Source organism: Marmota marmota, unplaced genomic scaffold, assembly GCF_001458135.2.
Source record: "Marmota marmota marmota unplaced genomic scaffold, marMar, whole genome shotgun sequence".
Lineage (NCBI taxonomy): Eukaryota > Metazoa > Chordata > Mammalia > Rodentia > Sciuridae > Marmota > Marmota marmota.
Window position 1 is genome coordinate 5,022,739 of NW_026000108.1, and position 21,478 is coordinate 5,044,216.

General features: G+C 54.7%; 1 protein-coding gene across 4 annotated transcripts in view; it reads right to left on the reverse strand.

Annotated features, from left to right (window-relative positions):
* Window positions 1-21,478, reverse strand: part of Evc (EvC ciliary complex subunit 1) — a 51,709-nt gene that overhangs the window by 18,538 nt on the left and 11,693 nt on the right. For 2 of the 4 annotated variants that reach the window (XM_048784158.1, XM_048784157.1), the window contains exons 4-11: window positions 19,786-20,015; window positions 19,178-19,262; window positions 15,010-15,108; window positions 12,168-12,305; window positions 9,462-9,620; window positions 6,075-6,291; window positions 5,332-5,480; window positions 4,009-4,107 (exon numbers count right to left, since the gene is read on the reverse strand). In XM_048784158.1, coding sequence (XP_048640115.1) covers window positions 4,009-4,107; window positions 5,332-5,480; window positions 6,075-6,291; window positions 9,462-9,620; window positions 12,168-12,305; window positions 15,010-15,108; window positions 19,178-19,262; window positions 19,786-20,015 — 1,176 coding nt within the window. The remainder of the gene's footprint in view (window positions 1-4,008; window positions 4,108-5,331; window positions 5,481-6,074; window positions 6,292-9,461; window positions 9,621-12,167; window positions 12,306-15,009; window positions 15,109-19,177; window positions 19,263-19,785; window positions 20,016-21,478) is intronic. The other 2 variants (XM_048784159.1, XM_048784160.1) reach the window with 2 other exon arrangements.

A 21,478-nucleotide genomic window follows, 5' to 3' on the forward strand; every position in this document is an offset into this window, starting at 1 on the left:
CCCACTCTTCCCGCCCTCTGCCCACCCCCACAAGCCTCAGCCTGCCTCCTGACCCCCAGAGCCCTTGGTCTCTGCACCTCCTCTACCCACCACCAGGGGCCTCCCAAGTCCCCTCCTAGATTCACAGGCCTGTCCCTCCCCCTTCCTCTCCCCCTCCCCCTCCAGGCACAAGAGGTCAGAACCTCAGATCTTCATGAGCCTCCAGGCTCAATTAACTCGAAAGACCCTTGTTCCCTCATAGGGAAATTACCCAGTGGGGCTTCCAGGCAGTTCTGAATCCAGCCCCAGGGGTCCTCTGCTGCCTGGTCCTACCTCCCTGACCCCAGTCGCTTTGTAAAGATGAATTCCTTTAAGTTATGAAAAATCCTCACACTGCAGATAATAGTATGTTTAGCACTGTGAATCCACACTCTGAATTTTTTTTTTAACACATTTAAGACACCAAACCACTCAGGTTCTGCTGGAAGGCACTAGGTCCCCCAACAACACTTTTCCTCACCCTCCCGGCACAAAGATGGCCACTTCCACAATGTTGGCCTCTCCCTCTCCACTTCCATATCGTATCATACCACATGGGTGTGATGCTCATCAACACGCGTGCTGCGTGTCAGCTCACACATAAGGGGCCTCTCACTGCCTGCTTTGCTATGCACGCCCTTCACCTCGCCTGCAGGCACCGTACACCTGGGCAGGCCCCTCATCCTGCAGCTCCCCTGCACACAGTCCTCTCTCTACAGAGCCTTCCCTGGGCCGCGGAGACCAACATGGGCGTTTCTGACCCTGGGCTCCCACAGCTTTCTGATTACCAGCATCTGAACCACCATCTCACTACCACCCTCCCTGGACCACAGCTCCTGGTCAGCAGAGGCTGGTCCTCCTCAGGTCTGCAGCTGCGTCTCACATCCTCCCCAACCCAGCAGCTGGCTGCAGTCCCCAAATGCTTCCTGCACCAACAGGACTCATGTCCACTTCCTTCCCTATCCAGGAATCCCTCATCTGTTCCCAAGCTCATTTCCAAGTTCCCTTCACTGGCAAGACCCCTGGCCACAGGTTGGACAGGGTGCAAGTGGTTGAGCTACACACCTCACTCGTGGTGAACCCCGGGCAGAGGGCACCCCTGGGCTGACCCTGACCACAGCCTGGACTCCCGAGCGCAGGCAAGCTCCCTGGTAGACATCACCTGGCACATGCTGTCACAGCTCACTGCTGGGAATGAGGTCCATGCCATGGGACTCCACAGGGAGTGGACTCAGAAGCTCATACCAGAGTCCCCCTGGACTTCACCGACCGACAAACCTTTCCCTTTTGCTGGTTTTGCTTTGAATCCTCTCACTGTTAACAAATCTCAGCCATGGGTGCACCACGCACTGAGCTGTGTGAGCTGTCCTGGGGAATCACCCACCTGGTGGTCTTAGGCACTTCCCTTTGCTGCCACCCTCCAGCACTTAACACCCCTCCTAGCCCCTGGTTGATCATCCTTCTCATGGACTAGACCTTCTGAAGTACCACACTCCCTCTTTATCTAAGTTTTTCTTTCCACAGTCTCAATTATCTGTGGTCAACCATGGGTCAAAAATATCAAATGGAAAATTCCAGAGGTGAACAATGTGTAGTTTTTAAATTACACTTTGGTCTGAGTATTATAATGAAATATCATGCTGTCCAACTCCATTCTGCCTGGGATGCAAATCATGTCTTTGTCCAGTGTATCCATGCTGTATATGCTACCCACCCACCAGTCAGTCAGTCCATCAGTGTCTTTCTTATCAAATGCACTGTTGCAGAATCACAGTGCTTGTGTTCAGGTAGTCTTTATGTAGTATTTAGCACTATGTCACAATGCCTGTGTCACTCAGCTCCTCAAATAGACACTATGTCATCTCACATCATTGTGAGGAGAAGGATGATGATGGTGCCATAAGAGAGTACAATCATAAAACTTTTATTCCTGTATGTTTTTATAATTGTACTTTTTTGTTAGTCATTGTTGTTAATCTCTTACTGTGCCTAAATTATGAATCAAGTTTTATCAGAGGTGTGTATGAATAGAAGAAAACATAGTATATATAGGATTCTTCATCATCTGAGGTTTGGGCATCCCCGAGGGTTCTTGAAATGTAGCCTTGAAGATGAGCGGGGACCACTGTGCAAAGTTTTCTCTTGCTACCTCTTCATGTGCAGGTCTAGCAGAGAGACTGGCAAATTGCTGGTGATAATTATAGTCATCAGTATTGATGAATTTTTACCACTGCCAAAGAATGTCGTCAACCCTGTTCATCTAGAATCTCACTCAATCCTTATGCCAGTCCAACGCAGGGGCTCTGTTATAGTTCCACCATTTCACAGATGGGGAAGCAGAGGCATAGAATGGACAGTCTGCAGATGGTGGGCCCTGGCCACTGGACTCTGGAACTCACACACCTAGCTAATATGCTACATGGATAACTGTTTCTCCCCGGGGCCTGCCCAGCAGAGCTGGCTGAGCTGCCCGGCAGGCCTTCGGACAGCCTGAGCTGCAGGGGAAAGAGGCTGGAGCGGTGGCCCATCATGTGGACCTGGCCCTTCACGCTTAGGCTTGGGACCTGCAGAAACGGCACTGGAGAGACCAGGGTGACGTGGAAGGAAACCAGTCCACATGGACCTCCCCAGGCTGCAACCTGCATCCTGTCATTCGGCTGCCCAGCTCAGCAGTTTGGACCTGGGATGCCCCCAAAGAGCCAGGTGTTAAAGGTGGGTCCTCGGCTTGGTGCTCTTGGAAGGCGGCGGGATCTTTAAGATGTGGGCCTCAGGGCATGTGTTAAGTCACTGGAGAGTCCCCGTGAAGGGGACTGTGGGACACTGGTCTCCCCGCTTCCTTGCTTCCCAGCTCCCCGTGAGGTGCTGCTTCTTCGAAGGCCAAGAGCAATGGGGCCCACTGACCACAGACGAGACCCCTGGACTGGGAGCCAAGACACACGTCTCCTTTTTAAAAGCTGTTTGTTTTCAGGTGTTTGTTACAAAAATGAAAACCTGACTGGCCCGTCCAGGACATTTCAAGCCTTGATTTCGAATGAAGGTGACACTGGGTCATTAGAAGCCCGACCATATGGCAGAAGCCAGAGAAACTCCCCTTTGGAGAAAGAGAACATCATTGTATACTGGCACATTCTACAAGTAAATGTGCAAACCTGGAATATCTCCATAAAATACCCAGAAGACCAGACAACAGGAGGAGGCAGGACGCTCTAACCGTAAAGCCACACAGTAGACATGCAGAGCAAGCCCACAGGTACTGCAAAGTATAAATTCAAGACCCAGATTTCGAGTACCAACGCTTCCTATACTCATTGTGCTAAAGTCTGCTTTTGAACCTTTAAGGAAAGACCCAGAAATTATAAAAAGTAATAGTGTTAAGTTAAAAAAAGAGCCAACTAGAAACTCTAGAATTGAAAAACACTGTCCAGTGTTAAGAACTCAACATATGGGTTTAATTGTAGTTTAGATGTAGCTGAAGAGAGAATTATGCACTGGGAGAAAAAAACTACCCAAAACAAAGCAGGGAGATCCTAAAGGATGGAAAAAATGGTGTAGATGGTGGTACAGAAGGAACAAGAACATCTAAATGTTTAATGGAGTCCCAAAGAGAAGGGAGAGTTGGAACAGTTAAATTCACCAGAGAAAATGAAGAAGTTCTAAATTCACATGCAGTCGCCATTACCGGCATCAATTCAATGTGCCACATTAACAGGGCGGAGGAGAAGACACAGATGCTGACCAGCTCCTGAGTCCTGCCTTTCCCCCCTGTGCCACCCCCTGGGGTACTCACCCCGGCCCTTGCACAGCTTTCCCATAGCTCTGGCAGCCCCTCAGGCAGGGCTCCATCAGTGAGCAGATGGCAGGGCTGGACCAGCACACAGCAGGGATGTGACCTCCTGTCACCCTGAGCCTGCCTGGGTCCCTGCCCAAGGATGTGCGGCTCTTGCCCATACAAAACCTGAGGTTTCTCTGCCAGTAGCTGAGGCCACCCACCTGGCAGAGGGCAGCCATGGCCTCTGTGGTTCTGAGCTCCTCTTCCTCCTCCAGGTCACTTCGCATCAGCCTCTGCCGCTCCAGGACCTCGTGAAAGGCCTGTGATTAAAACAGGAACTGGGTCTGGTGGAAAATGCAGCCCTAATTTCTTCTAGAAAAACTCTCAACTTATCCTGGTGGCTCAGATGGGAGGGATGTTCACCTCGATTTGTGCACAGGGAATCTGAGGCCCAGAACTGTCACGCAGCTTCTGTGGCTTACAAACTGTGGCTGAGGCCGGGACCAGCACATCTGACTTCCAGGGAACCACAGAGTTGGCTTTCGCTACTCCCCAAGTGCAGAGGCCCACTGGTCACCCCTGTCACTCTTTGTCCTGGTCTCCTGCCCCCAGCCATCTTTCTCTGACTCATGCTGCTAGGGACCACCCCAGGGATCCCAGCAGGGGGTGATACTGATTGTGAGCGGTCAGTGTGGTCAGCTACCAGGCAGGACTGCTTGGGGAAATGGGGCAGGCCAGCAGGGCCTCAGAGGCCTCTGATGTGACAGAGGCTCTGGTAGGGCAAGGACAGAGGGTGGGCCCCTCTCGGGATGGCCCTGGGAGGGGACACTGCAGTGGGGGCCTCTGCTCTCTGGGGCGTCCCCTCCTGAGGCCTCTCACTGAGGTGCTGCTGGCCCCCAGTGACTTCTGTGCCTGGGTTCTGGGCTGAGGCTGGACCAGACACTGTCCCGCCAGCCCCTGAGCAGATCTGAGCCAAGCTGAGCCAGTGCTACTGTGGGGCAGAGGCACCCGGAGACGGCCGGGCCAGGGCTGCCCCTCACCTGCCTCAGCCCTAACAACACTGTGACACGAGGCCAGGGGCGGGTAGGCAGGTGTCCAAGCTCCCTGCTACCTGGCAGCAGAGTCAGCACCCACACCTGGGGAGGCTGACCCAGCACCCACACCTTGTCCCTGGGCCAGTCCTGGGTGAGGGCTGGACACACACATGGGCACAGGCTTGTCCCCTCTGAACCGTACAACACTCCACTGGTGCCACCACACAGGGCCACCACCCCATGAGCCTTGAGATGTACCCACAGCCGCGCTTCCTGCAGATTCCCCCTCCCTGTCCTTGGTAGCCAGCGAGGAGCCTGTGATTCCCGTGGCTCGCTGACAGGGGAGCAGGCAGGGCACAGGGTCCAGGCTATGGCCACTCAGCTGACAAACAGGAGGCAGTCGACACCACGCCTCATGAGTCCTGGGCCTCCCACGCCCCGAGGAAGAACGGAGCCCGCACCTGGCTCACCCCCCACACCCGAGGGCCAGGTGGGGACAGGGCAGGTCACCTTGAGAAACTCCTTGGGGTCCGAGTTCAGGTGGGAGTTGGCCAGGAAGCCCCTCCGTTCCTCTTCCTGGGCCAGCATGAGCGTTGCTGTCCCCTCTGCCTGGCGAGCCAGGGACGCCTTGACCAGGTCTTTGCCTCTCTGGACAAACTCTGGAATTGAAATGAGCCACAGGACAGGAAGTGAATCTCTAGCCAGGACTTGGAGTGGGCCACTCTGCCAAGGGGGCAAGGAAGCTGGGGCTGCTGGCAGAGATGGTCCCCAGGTGTCTGCAGGGGACAGACTTGGGTTTCTTCTAATGGGTCCTACTACTGTGTTACCTCAAGGACAGCCTGGATGCCTTCTAAGCTTCACCCCTGCCCTGCCCACCCCCAGGGCAGCCCTGGGGCAGGTGCGGGTGTGGGGACATGCAGCTCAGCACACCAGCCCCCTCTCTACGCTGGCCTCCCCCCCACCCCTGTGCTGGCGAGCCAGGCCTGCAGGGTGGTGGTCTCAGCAGATGCATAGCTGGCTTCTGGGCACTTCAACATCCATTTCTGGTCGAGGCCCTCCCCTCTCCTTTGCCTCCTGAATTAGATGGGGAAGGTGACCCTGACCTCAGGAGGAGCCTTGTTAACTGCTCTCCAGAGAGGGAAGCCAAGCCCCGGGCAGGACGGGAAGGCAGCCTGCGCTTGGTATGACGGGCCACATGGCCACAGCTCTATGTCAGTGTCACCCTGGCCCCCGGGGCCTGGCCACCCTCTCACCCCTGCTGAAGCTCTCTGCCTCCTCCCAGAAGGCCTTGTGTTGCTGGGTCAGCAGCTCCTCCTTCTGCTGCCCGGACAGCTTGCCCTGGACACTCAGCAGCTCCAGGCCGCGGGAGATGGCGGCCAGTCGGCACTTGGTCTCCTCCTGGATCTGCATCCTCAGGAACTCGATCACTTTTGCCATGTGCGCCCGCCCCATGGCTCTCTCCAGGGCGTCCTGCGGGGGAATCCCATGCAACAGCCAAGGCCTCAGTGCTCCGCCATGAGTCTCTGTCCAGCTTTGGAGGAGGCTAGGGCTCCAATCCTACCACCAGAGCACCGGCCTTGAACTCTCTCGGAGCCTCCTGTGCCCGATGCCCAGGTAGGGGTGGAAACGCCTCTGCAGGGGGCACGGAGGCACCCACGGGTGACTGTGCACTTAGCACCTGGCGAGTGCTCTCTAGAGGGCTGCCCTCATGGGCAGGAGACCAACATACACACACGGGAGGAAAACCCATGTTCCTTATGGTCACCCTGCCCCCAGTGCACGTGGCCCCATAGCCTCCACAGCCCTGGGGGGAAAAACAAAAAACAAAACAAGAATCCAAGCTACAGACATCTTGGTTTTGGAGCCTCGAAACTGAGTCCTGGGGTTTCGGGGATTCTAAATGGCAAGGCTAGCTTTAAGAGTGGCCCCGCTCCTTGAGTTCACGGCAGGCTCCCGCCTGGCCTCCCACAGTATCCATTAGCAGGACCGGACTCCTGAAGAGGACGGTGGGAAAGGCTGACTAGAGGTGAACATGGGTCCTGACGTCTCCGAAAACAGAGCTGGTCAGGTGCAGGGGCACAGAACACACGGGGGACCACGACACCACTCAGCCCAGATCTGCATTTCCCTCCCTCCTGCCCACTGTCCCACCCAGCTCAGGCTGGGACACCACTGGCCTGGCACTGCAGGCCACTTCTGGTCTCCTCTCCCCATCTCCCACCTCTGCCTCTGCTCTGCCCAGGCATCACTAACAGGGGGGTCTTTCAGAGATGCTGACACGGCTGTCACCCCTGAGCCCCCAACCCCCCGATCTCCTAGACACAGCACACAGGCCTCTGGGGACTTGTTCTGCACTCTTCCCTGCTCCTGGCTATAGGTGCCCGCCCTCAGCTTCCTCAGGGCTTTGCTCATGCAAGTGATGTCCCGGGACACTCTCACCGCCTCCTCCTGCTCCCTGCCTGACCGGTCCTCTCCTCACTTTCCCTGCACCGTCCACTCAGGTCTTTGAGCTAGAAGGGCAGTCCCTGGCTGGACTGAGATCTTGAAGGTAGGGTCATGCCTAAGTCACGGTGTCCCCACTGCGTGGTCCTGCTGGTTTCTGATCTAACCAGGTGTGGAAGGGGGAAGGAGAGAGACCCCCCCAGCTATCCAGGGAACCCGCGGTTCATTCCCAGGCCCACAGTTGCTGTGAACCCTCCTCCCTCAGGCCCACACTTGCTGTGAACACTCAGCAGCCAGGACCCCTAGGGGGCGCGCGAGGACAAGTGGCTCTCCAGAGGAAGCAGGGTTGCTAGCGCTGAGGCTGGCCTCTGGCAGCGGGGGAGGATGCAGAGAGACCTGCACTCTCCAGAGCAGGGCTCAGCAGGTCAACGCCACCTCTGGGTTTAGATTCAAGGAGAGAGGAGAATGGAGACCAGTGCGCAGGAGCACGGGGGGGCCACCCCTGTCCCCAATAGTAGCTGTAGTGGAGCCGTCAAAGTCCACGCCGCTGGAACTTGGCTCGTCCCTCAGAGTTGCTGACCTGGGCACAGCTTCCCAACCTGACCACTAACAGTATTAAATAAAACATGCCAGGCATTTGGAATAAGAGCCAGAGAAATTCATCCTCCACGAACAACCACCATTTCTATAATTATCCACAGCCATCGCCATCTCTTGGTGAGTTTTTCCCCGCCTTGTCTGTCTCAAGAGACTGAACCTGATAACTTCTGGGTCCACTTTAAGGGCTCTTCCAGTTTTGAGTGATGCTATGTGACACATTCCAGGTCCAAATGCCTGGGCAGAGCCACTCAGGCACCAGCCTGAGAACTTGGATTCTCCCAGAATTCATCAAGAATGAGTTCTGAGAGCCCGGCTACATATTTCCTCTTGGTACACAGGATGCCGGGGACAGAGTTGACGTGTCCCTCTTCTGCACAGTCATAGCCTGTAACCCTTTCCATTCATCGTTATGATGATCTGCTCATATCAGCTTCACCTGCTGATGAGTGGCAAACTGGGAAGCTTGGGACTCCACCATGTCATTGGGGCAGGACTCTAGGTTCGTCACGTAGCTACTTAGTTGGCTCTGCTCCTGCTCGCTGTGAATATCTGCTCTGTCTATCTTTATGGGTGCCAAGGAAACAAGGAGACGGTGGTGGGTGGCTCAGTGGTAGAGCCCCTGCCTAGCACATAGGAGGCCCTGGGCCAATCCCAGCACCCGCCCCCTCAGCCCAAAGACCTTACATGTACATGGTGATGAACCACAGTGCACACCTGGGAGCCTTATTAATGTGCAGATTTGAGAGTGTCCATAGCCCTGAGTGTTGGTTCTTAAACCTGGCTACATGTTGAAATTACCTGGAGATACTGCAATAGTCCTGATGCTTGGGTCCCAGGTGGTCTCCACCTTGAGGTCAGGCTTAATCAGGCTGCGGTGCAACCTGGCATCAGGTTTTAAAACCCCCAGATGGTGATGCGGAGCAGCAGGGGTGATGTCCACTGGTATGGACACAGTGTCAGCTTTTCCTGCTGACTGCCCATGTGTCACTGGGAGACTTTATAAGATGCCTGTGCCTGGGCCTCACCCCCACGGATTCAGGTCTGGAGTGGAGCCACTGGCATCTTGGGGTTTAAAACTCCCCAGTGACTCTGATGTGTAGCCAAGGATGCAAACCACTGGCTTAGAGGAATCTATGGGTCCACCTGTGAACCCAGGCTCAGCCACCGGGACCTGTATGATTTTAAACACAAAACTTAACCTCTCTGAGCTTCTATTACTCTACTAATGGAGGATGAATGGATGGGTGAGTGGATGGGTAGGTAAATGGATGGATGGATGAAGGAATGAATGGATGGGTGAACGGGTGGGTGAATATATGGGTGGATAGATGGGTGTATGTGTGGATGGATGAGTAGATGAATGAGTGGGTGGACGGGTGGATGGGTGAGTAGATGGATGAGTGGGTGGATGGCTAAGTAGATGGATGGGTAGGTGGATAAAGGTGTGGGTAGACGGATAGGTGGGTGCATGGATTCACTGGGGATGCTACATCCCCACCTATAATATGAAGGTGTTCAACATAATGCTCCCTAAGGTGTTTGGGCCACAGGATTCCCCACCTCCAGCTTGAATGTCCTAGTGCCCGGCCCCACGTTACCAGAGCCTGCAGGTCCTGAGACGTGCACAAGAGCCCTTCGGCTGCAATCATTGTCTCTGTCAGCGTAGCCATGAGCTGCCGCACTTTGGAGCTGGAACATTTAAATTGGTCCACAAGAAAGTGCTGGATGTTTTCCATCTGTTTCCAGAAAGCTTCCATCTGTGAAATGAGCATGAGAAGCAAGTGACGGGGGGAGAACTTATTTAAGAGGGCTCCACAGCTCGGGCTTGGGAACTGCAATTCATTCCTCCTCGCAGGCGGAGACTGGGCCACTCCGCAACGCCAGTGAGTCTCTCCTGGAATGACCGCACTCTACCGAGGGTCCTCCCCGGCCTGTGGCAGGTGCCAGTCAGTTCCGAGGTGGCTTTTCAGAGCACACCAGTGAGCTGCCTATCAGGAAGGAAAGCAATGAGCTCACCCCACTTAAGGGCTCTTCAACTGGTTGTGACTACGAGCTGGGGACACAGGAAATGCAACAATGTGCTCCTGGGAGCTTCACGGTCTTTAAAAGGAATTAAACACGGTTGGAGATAAAAACACGGATGGCCATTTAAATATTAGTTATTATCCTTAAAGTACGAAAGAACAATTTGCAGAGATGATGCTGATTGTGACAATATTTTGCTTGTAAATTCTCTCTCCCTTCCCTCTTATCAGGAGCAGGGTGTAAACCAACAAACACATGGCTTAGAAACTTGGGGGCTTTAATCTGCAACATGGGAGCCTCTCTGAGCTTTGAGATCGATGATCCCAGCTGTGCTGCGTGGCACTCGGGCGTGGGCCAGGCTGCCCGCCTCACAGGCTTGCTTCTGGATAACACGCACTGGGAGGAAGGGGCTCTGGTCCTGGAGCTCGGGAGAGTCAGAGCCAGGATTTGGTTCAGGTCCTTTAAGCCCACTGCCTGGATTTTCTCCATCTTGGCTGGGCCTCTCAGACGCCTATGTGTCACTTGCTGCTGGAGGGGCCAAGCCCTGTGGACCCTGAGCTCTGAGTCAGCCTGGCCCTGCCAGGAGACAGCCGGCACCTGGTGAAGCAGCCTGCCACCATAGGGGCCTTGCCGCAGCTAGGAAACCGGTCATCTGCCACTGGGCACCTCCTATGCACCCCCAGCAGGGACCTCAACCTCCCCAACACTCTCACATTCTCGCTGCTCTCACCCCTCACCTCTCAGATGACACACTGCCCAGCTCATGTGGGAGAATGCAGACCCTCCGCCATGCCCCCGCATGCCCAGGCAGGGCCCACGCCCTCTGCTGGGCCTCTTCCCTCCACCCCTTTGGGGCCAGGCCGTCCACTGGCTTCTCCCCAAACCCTCATGGTTTGCACATCCGTGATGAGACTTGCTGCAGTTCTTCCCAGGCCCACACACCCCTCCCCTGCCTCTCCTGGTCCTTCTCTTTCCACCTTAAGTACTGGCAGCACCCAGAGCTGGTGCCACCACCCATACTTTCAAGAATCTTATGAAAACTATGAACTCTCTCCACGGTGTTCTACTCAGTGCTGGGGAGTCACCAACACGGGAATCCAGGCTGAGTACCTGGCTGAGCGCCTCTCCACAGCTCCAGGGACGTTCATCTTCTTACATGGGCCTTCAAAGCCCCTCTCTGCTGGCCTCTCCCACAGGAGACGTCGCAGGGGGCTTACCATCTCCCTCCCAGCTGGCGGCTCTGGGACCCTTACTTCTGCAGAGCTGAGCTGGACACCCTCTTCCTCCCACCCACCACCCCACAATGCATCACCTAGCAGCTCTCGGACCTTTGCTTACCTCTGTCCTGACTGCACTTGCCCCATGAAGGTCCTGCTGGGTTTGCCCAACAGCTCTTCATGATCCTCTGCACAGACCCTGTGGTCCTTTGAACACAGGAGGAGGACGAAGCCACCCCTGCTTCCCACTCCGTGACTCCCACCTCCCTAGTGTATGAAAAACCCGCAGCCAGACCTCTGTGGCTTGTTCCTGCTCTCCCGGCTCTCAGCTCCTTCTGGCTCCCCCTCTGCATGCCCGCTGGCCAGCATCTACACCGTCCCCAGCTGGCCTCTCGGTCCCTTCCTCTAGAGATACACCCCAAGCCCTGGAGTGAAAGGACTCCCAGCCCTGTGGTGTCTTGGTCTTTCCTGTCACAGCTCTGGGAAACAAAGCTCTCCTCTGCTCACCTGGGTCTCCCCGACACCTCTTGTGCAGAGCCACATCGAAGTGAGTTTTGAGTCCCCAGTGTCCAGCAAAGTGACTGGCCAAAATCAAGAGCCAGGGAAATGTCGTTTGATATATGATATGTGGTAGGGGGAGGTGAACCCCCCACACAAAAAAAAAAAAAAGAGAGAGAGAGAAAGGAAAAAAGACTGATTTCAGGCAGCCATCCCCTCTGGAATTGGAGACATGCTTCCTGAGGCCGGCCTGGGGGGTTGAGAAGTCGGCAGCTGGCCTCTGCTCTACCCCTGGGCAGTTGTGACATTGAGGGCCAGAGCAATCCTTGCCTTGAATGGTAAAAAGGTCAGTCTAGAATATAAATCAAAATCCCTCCTCTGTAAATCTGTGCTCCCTAATCACCCCTTCTCTGTGTCTGAACCTGAGAACCGAATCGCTGCCTCCAGGGCAGAGCACCCCACGGAATTCAAGGATTAGACCTGCTCCCAGCACCCTCTCTAACCAGCCGGCGCCACCATCCCAGAGACCAGGGTTTTCATAAGGGCGCGGGTCACCACACGCACGTCATCTAGGAGCTGCTCGCTGTGCTCCCTCTCCTTCTTCTCCACGTCTGCCAGGGTGACGTACCCAGAGTCACTGGTGCCCAGAGTTTCTGTGCTCGACAGTTTGACCTGAAGTGCCTTTTCCAATTCCTCCAAATCCTGAAGGAATAGGAAGGAAGCAAATAAAGACAAAATCAACCGTATCTTAAATTCTAGAAACGTAGGTGCTTTATTCTTCACCACGTTATCAAGAGCTATTTCTCACTGGCAATTAAATGTTCAGGGCACTGCCCTACTTCAGTTTTGATGATAAAAATCTATTTTCCTCATTAAACACAGAACACTGAGAATCAAGGATTCTTCTATATTCTGCGCTCAAAAATAACCAGCCATCCTTTAAAAGCAATGAAATCCTATTTTTTCAGTCATTACAAAGTCCTAGAAAAGATCACGGCTTCAGAGGTAGGAGGGAATGTTTCTCTCCACTCCTCTGGTTTCCGTGGGGAAGGATCACAGCGACCCCTCAGGGCAACACTGCTGCGTCTTCCTTGGGGCTGGAGAGCCGGAAGTGAGCGCCTGGCTTAGCCAGACCAGGCTGTCTCTGTGGGACGGACCACCGGGGAGGCCATTGCTCTGCTGTGGTCTCAGCACGGAGCGAGCCGGGCAGCAAAGGCCCTGCCTGCATGTGGGGAAGCCAGAGTGGTCAGCTTTGCTGGTGACGAGGTAGGTGACGGGGCTGATTCTGGGGTTCAGTGGCAAGAAGCCACCCGAGGTTGTGACGTCTCTCAAGTCCCATCCTCCACTTTGCCCTCCATCAGTAGCAAAGCCACGTTTCTGTAAATGTCTGGCTCTGTCTGAATGGGTCTGGAACTTGGGAAGAAACGCAGGAGTCCCCTGCATCATGGTTCCTTCAAACCCCACCGTGGAGCGAGGGAGGGGTCTCTTTTCTGCAGAGCTGTGTTAACTGCCATGTGACCAACACTGGGGGTGGGGGCAGCTTCACCAGGAAAACTCACTGAGCCAGAACGCTATGGTTGGGCCCGCTGAGGCCACATGTGACTTCTAATCCTCACAGCGTCTCCACAGAGGGAAATGACAGCTTTCCTCCTGATGAGGACCATGATAAATGGAAGTCAGACATTCTGTCCTAAGACTCCTGGGTAGGAAGTGGCAGTGCTAGGCTCGTCCCCCCTTCCACCTTCATATGTCATGCTGCTTCTCTCCAAAGGGCGACTGACATTTCTAAGTACTTCTTGTCCTCCTCGAGAGGTTTCAACTCTGCTGTGAGCATTAAATTGAATTACACCTTCAGGCACCTGGCCAGACTGTCTCAGTAAACAGTAGCCACTGCGATAACTAAGATGCTTCCCAGGGTTACGGCTGAGTGAGCAGGAGAGGGTGATCTGAGCTGAGATCTGCGACTCCAAACCTCTCATTCTTTCCATGACAGCGTGTCTTACTTTATTCCTACGTACATGATTACAAATATTGCCATTATCATTGTTTTTACCACTGGAAAGCCACTTAAGCACACCGAGCCTCAGTTTCCTCAGCTGTAAAACAAAGATAAGAATAGTCACTCGTGGGACTGTCACGAAAGGTGCATAATGTAGGTCTAGCACTGCCTGCTGACGGTGCTCGGGGTGGTACTGAGGGTGAGGATGGCGGTGAAGGTGCAGACAGTGAGGAAGATGACCAAGGGAGGAAGTCTTCCTGTAGAATCCGAAGAGTGATGAGGAGACAGTCTCTCCAAGCCCCCAATATCATGGTGGGACCAGGGATGATCATGATGGTGACAATGACAACAACGATATGACGATGAAGATACAGGGAGCAGTGATGAGGATGAGGAAGATGGTGGTGGGGTAGCCAGGCCGACGGTGACAATGACACAGAGTACAGTGGCAGTGGTAGTAATGGAGAGGGTGGTAGTGGAGTGGCCGTGGGGGGGTGGGGATGGCGATGAAGATGATGTAACATCTGGTCACTGGGACAGAGAGGACAGTAGTGGAGGTAGCAGGGTGATCTTGGTGACGCTGATGAAGAGATGGTGGTGGTGACAGTACATGACAGTGCTGATGACCACCCAGTGATGATGGTGAAGAGTGGCCATGAGGTAGTGAGGAGGAGGATGGTGATGCTGCTGTTGATGCACATGATGGTGGCGGTGGTGACAGCAATGACGTCATGACGGTGGAGTGATGGTGTTGGTGGTGGTGATAAAAAGAAAACGCTGGCAGTGATGACCATGGTGATGAAGATGGCGGTGACATCGGGGTGGTAATGACAGGTGATGGCAGCGCTCACACATCACTATTACTAGGATTTTGAAAACCGGTAAAAGGTGGAGCCAGGGTTCCGACTTCACCCAGCCTGACTCCAAGCCCTGACTCTTTTTGTTGCACATGAAATAAATGTAAGTTTTCTCAGATGGAAAAAAGACCAAGAAGAGCAGAATACAAAGCAGAATAAACAGCTATAACCAATAAACACATGACTTCTTTTTTTTGCAGGAAAAGACAGTTTTGTACGTGGGATGAAACAATATAAATTCAAAAATTACTTCTTTATATTGAAACTCATGCAAGAAAACAACATTAACAGTGATTGTGCCTGAGTAGTTAATATGACCAACATTCTTCTTCTGTCTGCTCTGAATGTTCTCCTGAATTTTAATAATACGCATTGTTCTTTTTGAGCTTGTACACATACTTTTAGATATTATTATGAAGACGTGGAGACATGTATATTTTAATAGATCATTTTTATACATGAAAGCAAAAAATAATTTATTGTAATATTATATTTTTATATAGTAATCAACTATTTTTTAAGCTATCTGAAATACAGGTTCAAGACATACCTGTTCTTGTTTTGACAGAAGCTTCTGATATAATTCGTCATCAAGCTTTTTCTTAGGAAGAAGGTCCAGGAGGCACATTTTAAAAATCTGAATAAACATCTATTGGCAAAAAGGAAGGACAACAGGAGACAGGGTTAAACACAGGCCTCCCTCCCGTCTGTCTCTTCTTCCGCTCTCCTCCCTCCCTCCCCCTCCTCCATGTGCTTTTGGCTGCAGGAAAAGACCTCAGGTGACACCTCATGACGATGGCCTTCTTCTTTCTGAATGATGTCCACCTTCATTTATTCATCGAGTGTTTATTAGGTGTCCACTTTCTGCACCGCCCCCACTTCACAGGTGTCAGGGAAATAGAAATGGCAAAGGGAGGCCGCTTCCTCACGGGGAGGATTAGAACACAGTCTCCCAGAACCAGGGTGGACAAAGTATCCCTCCAGCCTCCTGCTCAAAGGAGAGATGTCCCTTAAACCCAAAAGAGCCCTCCTCGGAGCAGGGACCCCCACCACAGCCCAGAGCTGCTCCGTCCACCCCACGCTTGGCCTTCCGCCCCTTGTGAACCTCGGGGTGGTTTCCAGTTGGGGTTTTGAACGCATGTACAGGTTTGGGGGTAAACGTGAGCTCATCTGGGACGAATGCTCAGAAGGCAGTGACTGGAGCCCACCACAGGGCCCTCCAGAGTGGCCGTCAGCACCACCCAGCAGCCCAGTCCCCGCACGGCCTTGCAGCATTTGGGTTGTGGCTGTGTTGTGTCCAGTCATTCTGACAGGTGTGGAGCGACATTCATTGTGGTTTTACTTTCTTTTCCCTGATGGCTTCATCGTGCTGAGCGTCTTTTTCTGTGTCCTTGCCATCTCCAGCTCCTTCTTGGTGAAGTCCTGATTAGATGCTCATTTCCCAGGAGGCCCCCGGGGTTCCTCATGTTCCAGGCCCTGGTCCTGGAGTGGGATCGTGGCTTGGAAGCTTTCCCCTCGCTCTGTAGTTCGGGTTTTCATCTTAAGGTCTCTTGCAGAGCCACAGTCTTTAGTCTTAATGATATCAAGCTTTTAGTGTCTGGTGTAAGAACTCTTTGTGGTGTTGGAGACTCTGGAGATTTTCTCTTTTGTTTTTGTCTGAAAGCCTTATACATTTACCTTTAAATGCAGGATCCACTTGAGTTTGTGTGTGTATAAAATGTGAGGTTGAAGTTGTTGTCCAATTGTTCCAGCACCCTGTATCCCAAAGTTTCTCATTCCTTCATTGAACTGTTTTTGCATCTTTGTCAAAGGTCACATGGATATGTTCATATTATAAAGCATTTTTTGATGCAGGGTTAGCAACTTTTTTTTCTATAAAAGCCCAACAGCAAATATCTTTTGGTTTTGCTGGGCATAATTGTATGATTATATCATCTCTTTTGCAACTAGCCAACCCTTGGTAAGTTGTATTTGCAACTAACAAATGCATAGCTTACCACAGACTTTAGATCTCTCTAGATTACTGGCAGTACCCAGTACAGCACAAATGCTGTGCCAACAGTTGTACTGTGGTGTTGAGCAATACCAACATGTCTGGTATAGACACAGTTCCTTTTTCTCTGATTAATCTCCATCGGTGGCTGGTTGAATTGTGGATGTTGAGCCCCTGGAAGAAGAAAGCACCCTATTCCAGCTGCAGCCTCAGTGTGAGGTCGCTAGAGGAGTAGGCAGCTCTGGGCCAGTCTCTGAGTGAGTTCGGTTCCAGACACTCTCAGCTGACAGGCTCACATAGTACACGTCACCACCTGGTTGCCAGGGCAACAGGCAGGTGGGCACGTCTTGACATGTCACACACAGGATCCTAGGGCTGGGAAGCGGGACAAGGTGCCCCCTGTTGCATGGCCACAGGGATCCTCCTGCTGAGGGTCGAGCCCGGATCTCCTCCCACACCCTTCATTCCATTTCCCCGTGTAACAAGCACCAAGACACGTGTCCTGGCTTTCACACACTGAAAGCCACGGTGTGCAAGGTGACCTTCTCTCCCCAAGATGTTAGCCTCAAATGCATCTTTTTGACCCCAAGTGTAATCAGTAACACGTACCCTGTTCCTGTCGCTTTTAAGATGGCCATTTTAAAACTTCCCATTTTGAAATAATGATAGACTCAAGAGAAGGTGCAAAAAACAAACAGGCCTAGGAGCTCATGCCCAGGACGGCATCGCAGATCACTGGGGCACACTGTCAAGAGGAGATTGCCCTGGGCTCAATATGTCAACACCAAACTAGAGCCGTTTTCACCCCAGCCATGTACATCCATATGTGTGTGTGTGTGAGAGTGTGCATGTGTGTGTGCATGCGTGTGTGTGTTTGGGGGTGGTTCTATGCAGCGTTACCACAGGTAAAGGCCCAGGCAGCACTGCCACAGTCGAGACACAGACGGTCCCAGCACCAGAAGAAAACCCCCTGGTCCTGGTGCACCCCTTATTCTAGTACCCCGCCTCCCAGAATCTGCCCTCATCTCTGCCATTCTGCTTTCAGAGGTCACAGCTGCAGTGTGTCCCCATGTCCTCCCTGTCCGTGTCCAGGCCCGTTCTCCCCTAGCGAGGGCCAGCAGGGACCTCCCAGCATCGGTTGCCCTTGGCCTGAATCACCCTGAGCCCCGCCCATCTCTGCTGGAGAAAGGATGTGGCATGGCTTCCTGCACTTGCAGAGCCCCTAGAGACTGCCCTGGAGGAGGGCGAGTCCCACTGAGTGAGGCCGTGTGCCTGTCAATCATACGTCAGAGACTCCTCTATGCAGCACCCAGTAGGTGCAGGGCACATCTCCAGGAACTCCCTGGAGGCCCTGTTTGTGTCTTCCCTGGGGACACCTGCCCGTTCCCTGACCCTTCACTTGCTCAGGTGGCCCTTGCACACCTGGGCAGCACTCTGTCATCTCCATGCTGTGCTGACTGCCACTGTGCTTTGTGGGATGTGTTTCCTGCTGTCCCCACTGCACCAGAAAGTGGGCTCCACAAAAGCAGGGGCTGCTGCTGGTGTCTGCCACTGCATCCTGCAGGGGGCAGAGGCCACACCTCCCTGGTGGTGAGTAACCGCCCCACATGACAGTAGGCTGCCCTGGGGGGCGGGGCTGGCCAGGACCACTTGGCTGGCTGGCTGGAGGCGCTCTGAGAACAGGAGCCCCCTGCCTCACCCCAGGAGCACAGAGCCCCCAAGGCGGGCGGGTGAGGCCAAGGGAAAGCAGGCTGCAGCCACAGGTGCCTCTGCACTCAGGGACCTATGTGGAGCAGGGCAGCGGGGTGCAGGGACACCTCTATGTCCCGATTTCTGGAGTCATTTAAGGCTTCAGACACTGGCATTGCTTATGAGGCCAGGCCTGCTCACACAGAGCCAGACTTCCTCCAGGTGCACTCTGGGTGGGCACCCTCGCCGTCTCCAGCGTACAGACAAGCGGCCTGTGGGTGCATCTGCGTGTCTGAGTCCACTGCTCTGTTGCTCTTGCACTCTCTCTTTCCCAGACGCTTCTCTCCCCTGCCTCTCTATGGAGGTCTCACTCCTCATTCAACAGCCCAGAGAGTATGCCTCAGGGAAGAACCACTGCTCCTTCTGTCCCCTGTGGTCTCAGTGCCGGGCTGAGGGGACTCGTTTCTGGCTCCCAGTAGCCCAACCCCAGGCGGGATTCAGCCAGAGCCTGGCGCCTCTGCCGAGCTAGTCCTGCTGTCCCAGTCGGCCCGCTCCACTGTCTCACTCATGGCCCAGATGGCACCACCTGTGAGACACTGAACTTCCCGTCTCTGCTCCACATCTGAAGCTTTATGACTGAGTGAGTCCATCTTTCTGTGCCTCAGTTTCCTGTGAAATGGGGAAGCTAATGGCCCCACCTCTCTGGTTTGCAGTGATGCTTAAGTGTAATCACCTGTTTAATACACCCCGGGCCTAGCGCACAGTAGGTGTTCAGTGAAACTAGTGTTCATGGTTACTCTCAGCACTACTGTCACCCCACAGACACTTGGAACGCCCCTTCTCTGCCTCTACCAGGAGACGCGCTCTGGTTAAGGGAGGCCCAGCCACTGCCAGGCACGGCTGCTTTCCAGGCTGTGCTCGGAGGCTGACCCCCGGCCCCCTCCCCAAGGGCAGCTCCGCTTGTCCTGAGTCTGTCCCTCAAGGTGTCCACGCTCCCTAGACAGAGAAGGGGAGGAAAATGGACAACTCCACATACCATGTGCTTCTCCTGCCTCAGCGCCGTGTCCAGGCTCCGCAGGTCTTTTAGGTGAAGGCTGTAGACACACAGGTCGATGTCCACACTGAGAAGTCAGAAGAGAAGGTGGACAGACGTCAGCACATCTGACCAGAGCGGTGAGGACAAGAACACGGCCCTGCTGCTCCGAGTGGGCTGCGTGCACCTGCCTCCTGCACTCACTCCTGGGCTGAGGTCCCAACACTCCGGGCTCATGAGGAGGCGCTCGATAGCTGCTGGATGCTGCTCATGGCCGACGGGAACAGCAGGGACCCGGTTGCTGACCACTCTCTGCCCAGTACTCGGGGGCACTTGATCAGTGCCAGCTGCCACCGTGCAATGCACGGAGCACAACAGTGACTGAGTGAGGCCCCCCGTCATCTGTCCCCAGGGCTCAGGCCTGACTCCAACCCTTCTGCTGGCCAACATCATGAGGTGACAGACCATCTGGGGTCCCAGCTCTCCTGCTGGGGCTCTGTGCATCTGTGGCCGAGTCCCTTAACCTCTCTGGGCCCTCCCTCCTCTTCTGACAATGGTGTGACCACTGGTGACCTGAGACTGGAGTCCCCTGCCTCATTCCCTGTCCTCACCTCTCGCAGGCCAGCACCTCCAGGAAGCTGCTCACCCGCAGGAAGCTGCGGCCGAGGAACCCGTCGTCGCTGGCCGAGTGGAGGCTGGATGAGGAGCTGCCGCCGTCCTTCTCGGCCTGGCTCAGGCTGCCCAGGCTGCTGGCCGGGGAGGCCTCGGTGGGCTGGTGCGGCAGGACTGCCTGCTTCAGGTGCTCGTGCAGGGACGGGTTGGAGGAGCCATCAGCCAGGGGCTGGGTGGCAGAAGGGCAGGGACACTGTCAGCATCCGCGGTGCATCCCCCGTGTTTCTAGCAACTTCTCCCTGATGGACCAGGGCACCTCACCAGAAGGCCTGGCTGGGCAGGCTGCAGGGTGCTGGTGACCCGACAGAGCGTCTGCCCTGGGACCTGGCTCACACTCACATTCTCTGTCCCTGGACTTGTCCCCTCTGTGCTGAGGCCCATCTCAGCTGTAACCTGATTCTGTCCTTAAATACCACTTGCACCAACTTGGCCTCCCTGCCCTCCTCCCCTCCTCCGCTGCCTCCGATCCCTACCTGTACTGGCCACGAAGCCCACTGAGGCAGGAGCCGTCCCAGCCCCAGGCCCTCGAGGTGGCTCTCACTGCCCTCCGACAGGCCCACTCCACCCATGACCAGTACTGCCCAGGCCACAGCCTGGTGCCCAGCGCAGCTGCAGAGTTCATCGAATGTCCACACCTCTGCGCAGCCCTGTCCCCTACTGTACTGCCCGAGCTGTAAGGCCAGCTGGCTCTGGCGGTCAACCTCTCCTTGTTTCCTGCTTCTGGGCCACCCCAGGCTCTGCACCCATCCTGAGCACCCTCGCTCATTGTTTGCTGGAATGAACTGACCCCGAGGTCCTGTGCTGGGTTCCAAAGCTCCCTGGCCATGCCTTCACAGCCTGTTTTACCACAGGTCATTCCGCCTGGACAGACTCAGCAGTGGGTGTTGCTGTTGTATAAATGCCCTTTGTCCACCCACCAGAGAGTGCAAGAAAGATGTGGTTCTCAAAATGTGTTCCGGGGAACACTTCACGAACTCTGTCCTGTTATTGTTCATCCCAAGAGTTCTGTGGAGAATCAGTTTGGGAAATGCTGCACTGCACACGGAGTCACTTCCGTGGTGTGGGAAGTCTCAAGAGCCTCCAGGGCACTCTGGCTCTCTTCAAAAGCACATCATTTAGTGGGCTGGGGATGTGGCTCAGGGGCACAGCACTTGCCCAGTGTGCGCAAGGCCCGGGGTTCAATCCCCAGCACCAGGAATAAAAAAGCACGTAATAATCTAAAATCCTGCCGTGTGCCGAGTGGCTGATGCCGCAGTCCTGAAAACAACCAGGTGAGGCATTAGAACCCATCATCCCCACGTCACAGATGAGGAAACCGAGGCACGGGAACAGCCAACAGTAGTAAACGGCCGAGACGGGAGTGGGAATGTGCCCTGGAGCGTGTCCCCCTAACACCCACACACACTTGACCAGGAAACTCTTCCAGAGCCCCCCGGGGGCGCGGGCTCCTGGAGCGTGGCAGAGGCACTCGCTGCAACCAGGCCTCCCCCCCCCCCCCCCCCCCCCCCCCCCCCCCCCCCCCCCCCCCNCCCCCCGGGGGCCGCGGGCTCCTGGAGCGTGCAGACGGCACTCGCTGCAACAGGCCTACCCCCCCCCCCCCGGCAGGGAGCGCCAATCACGGGGGTGAGGTCT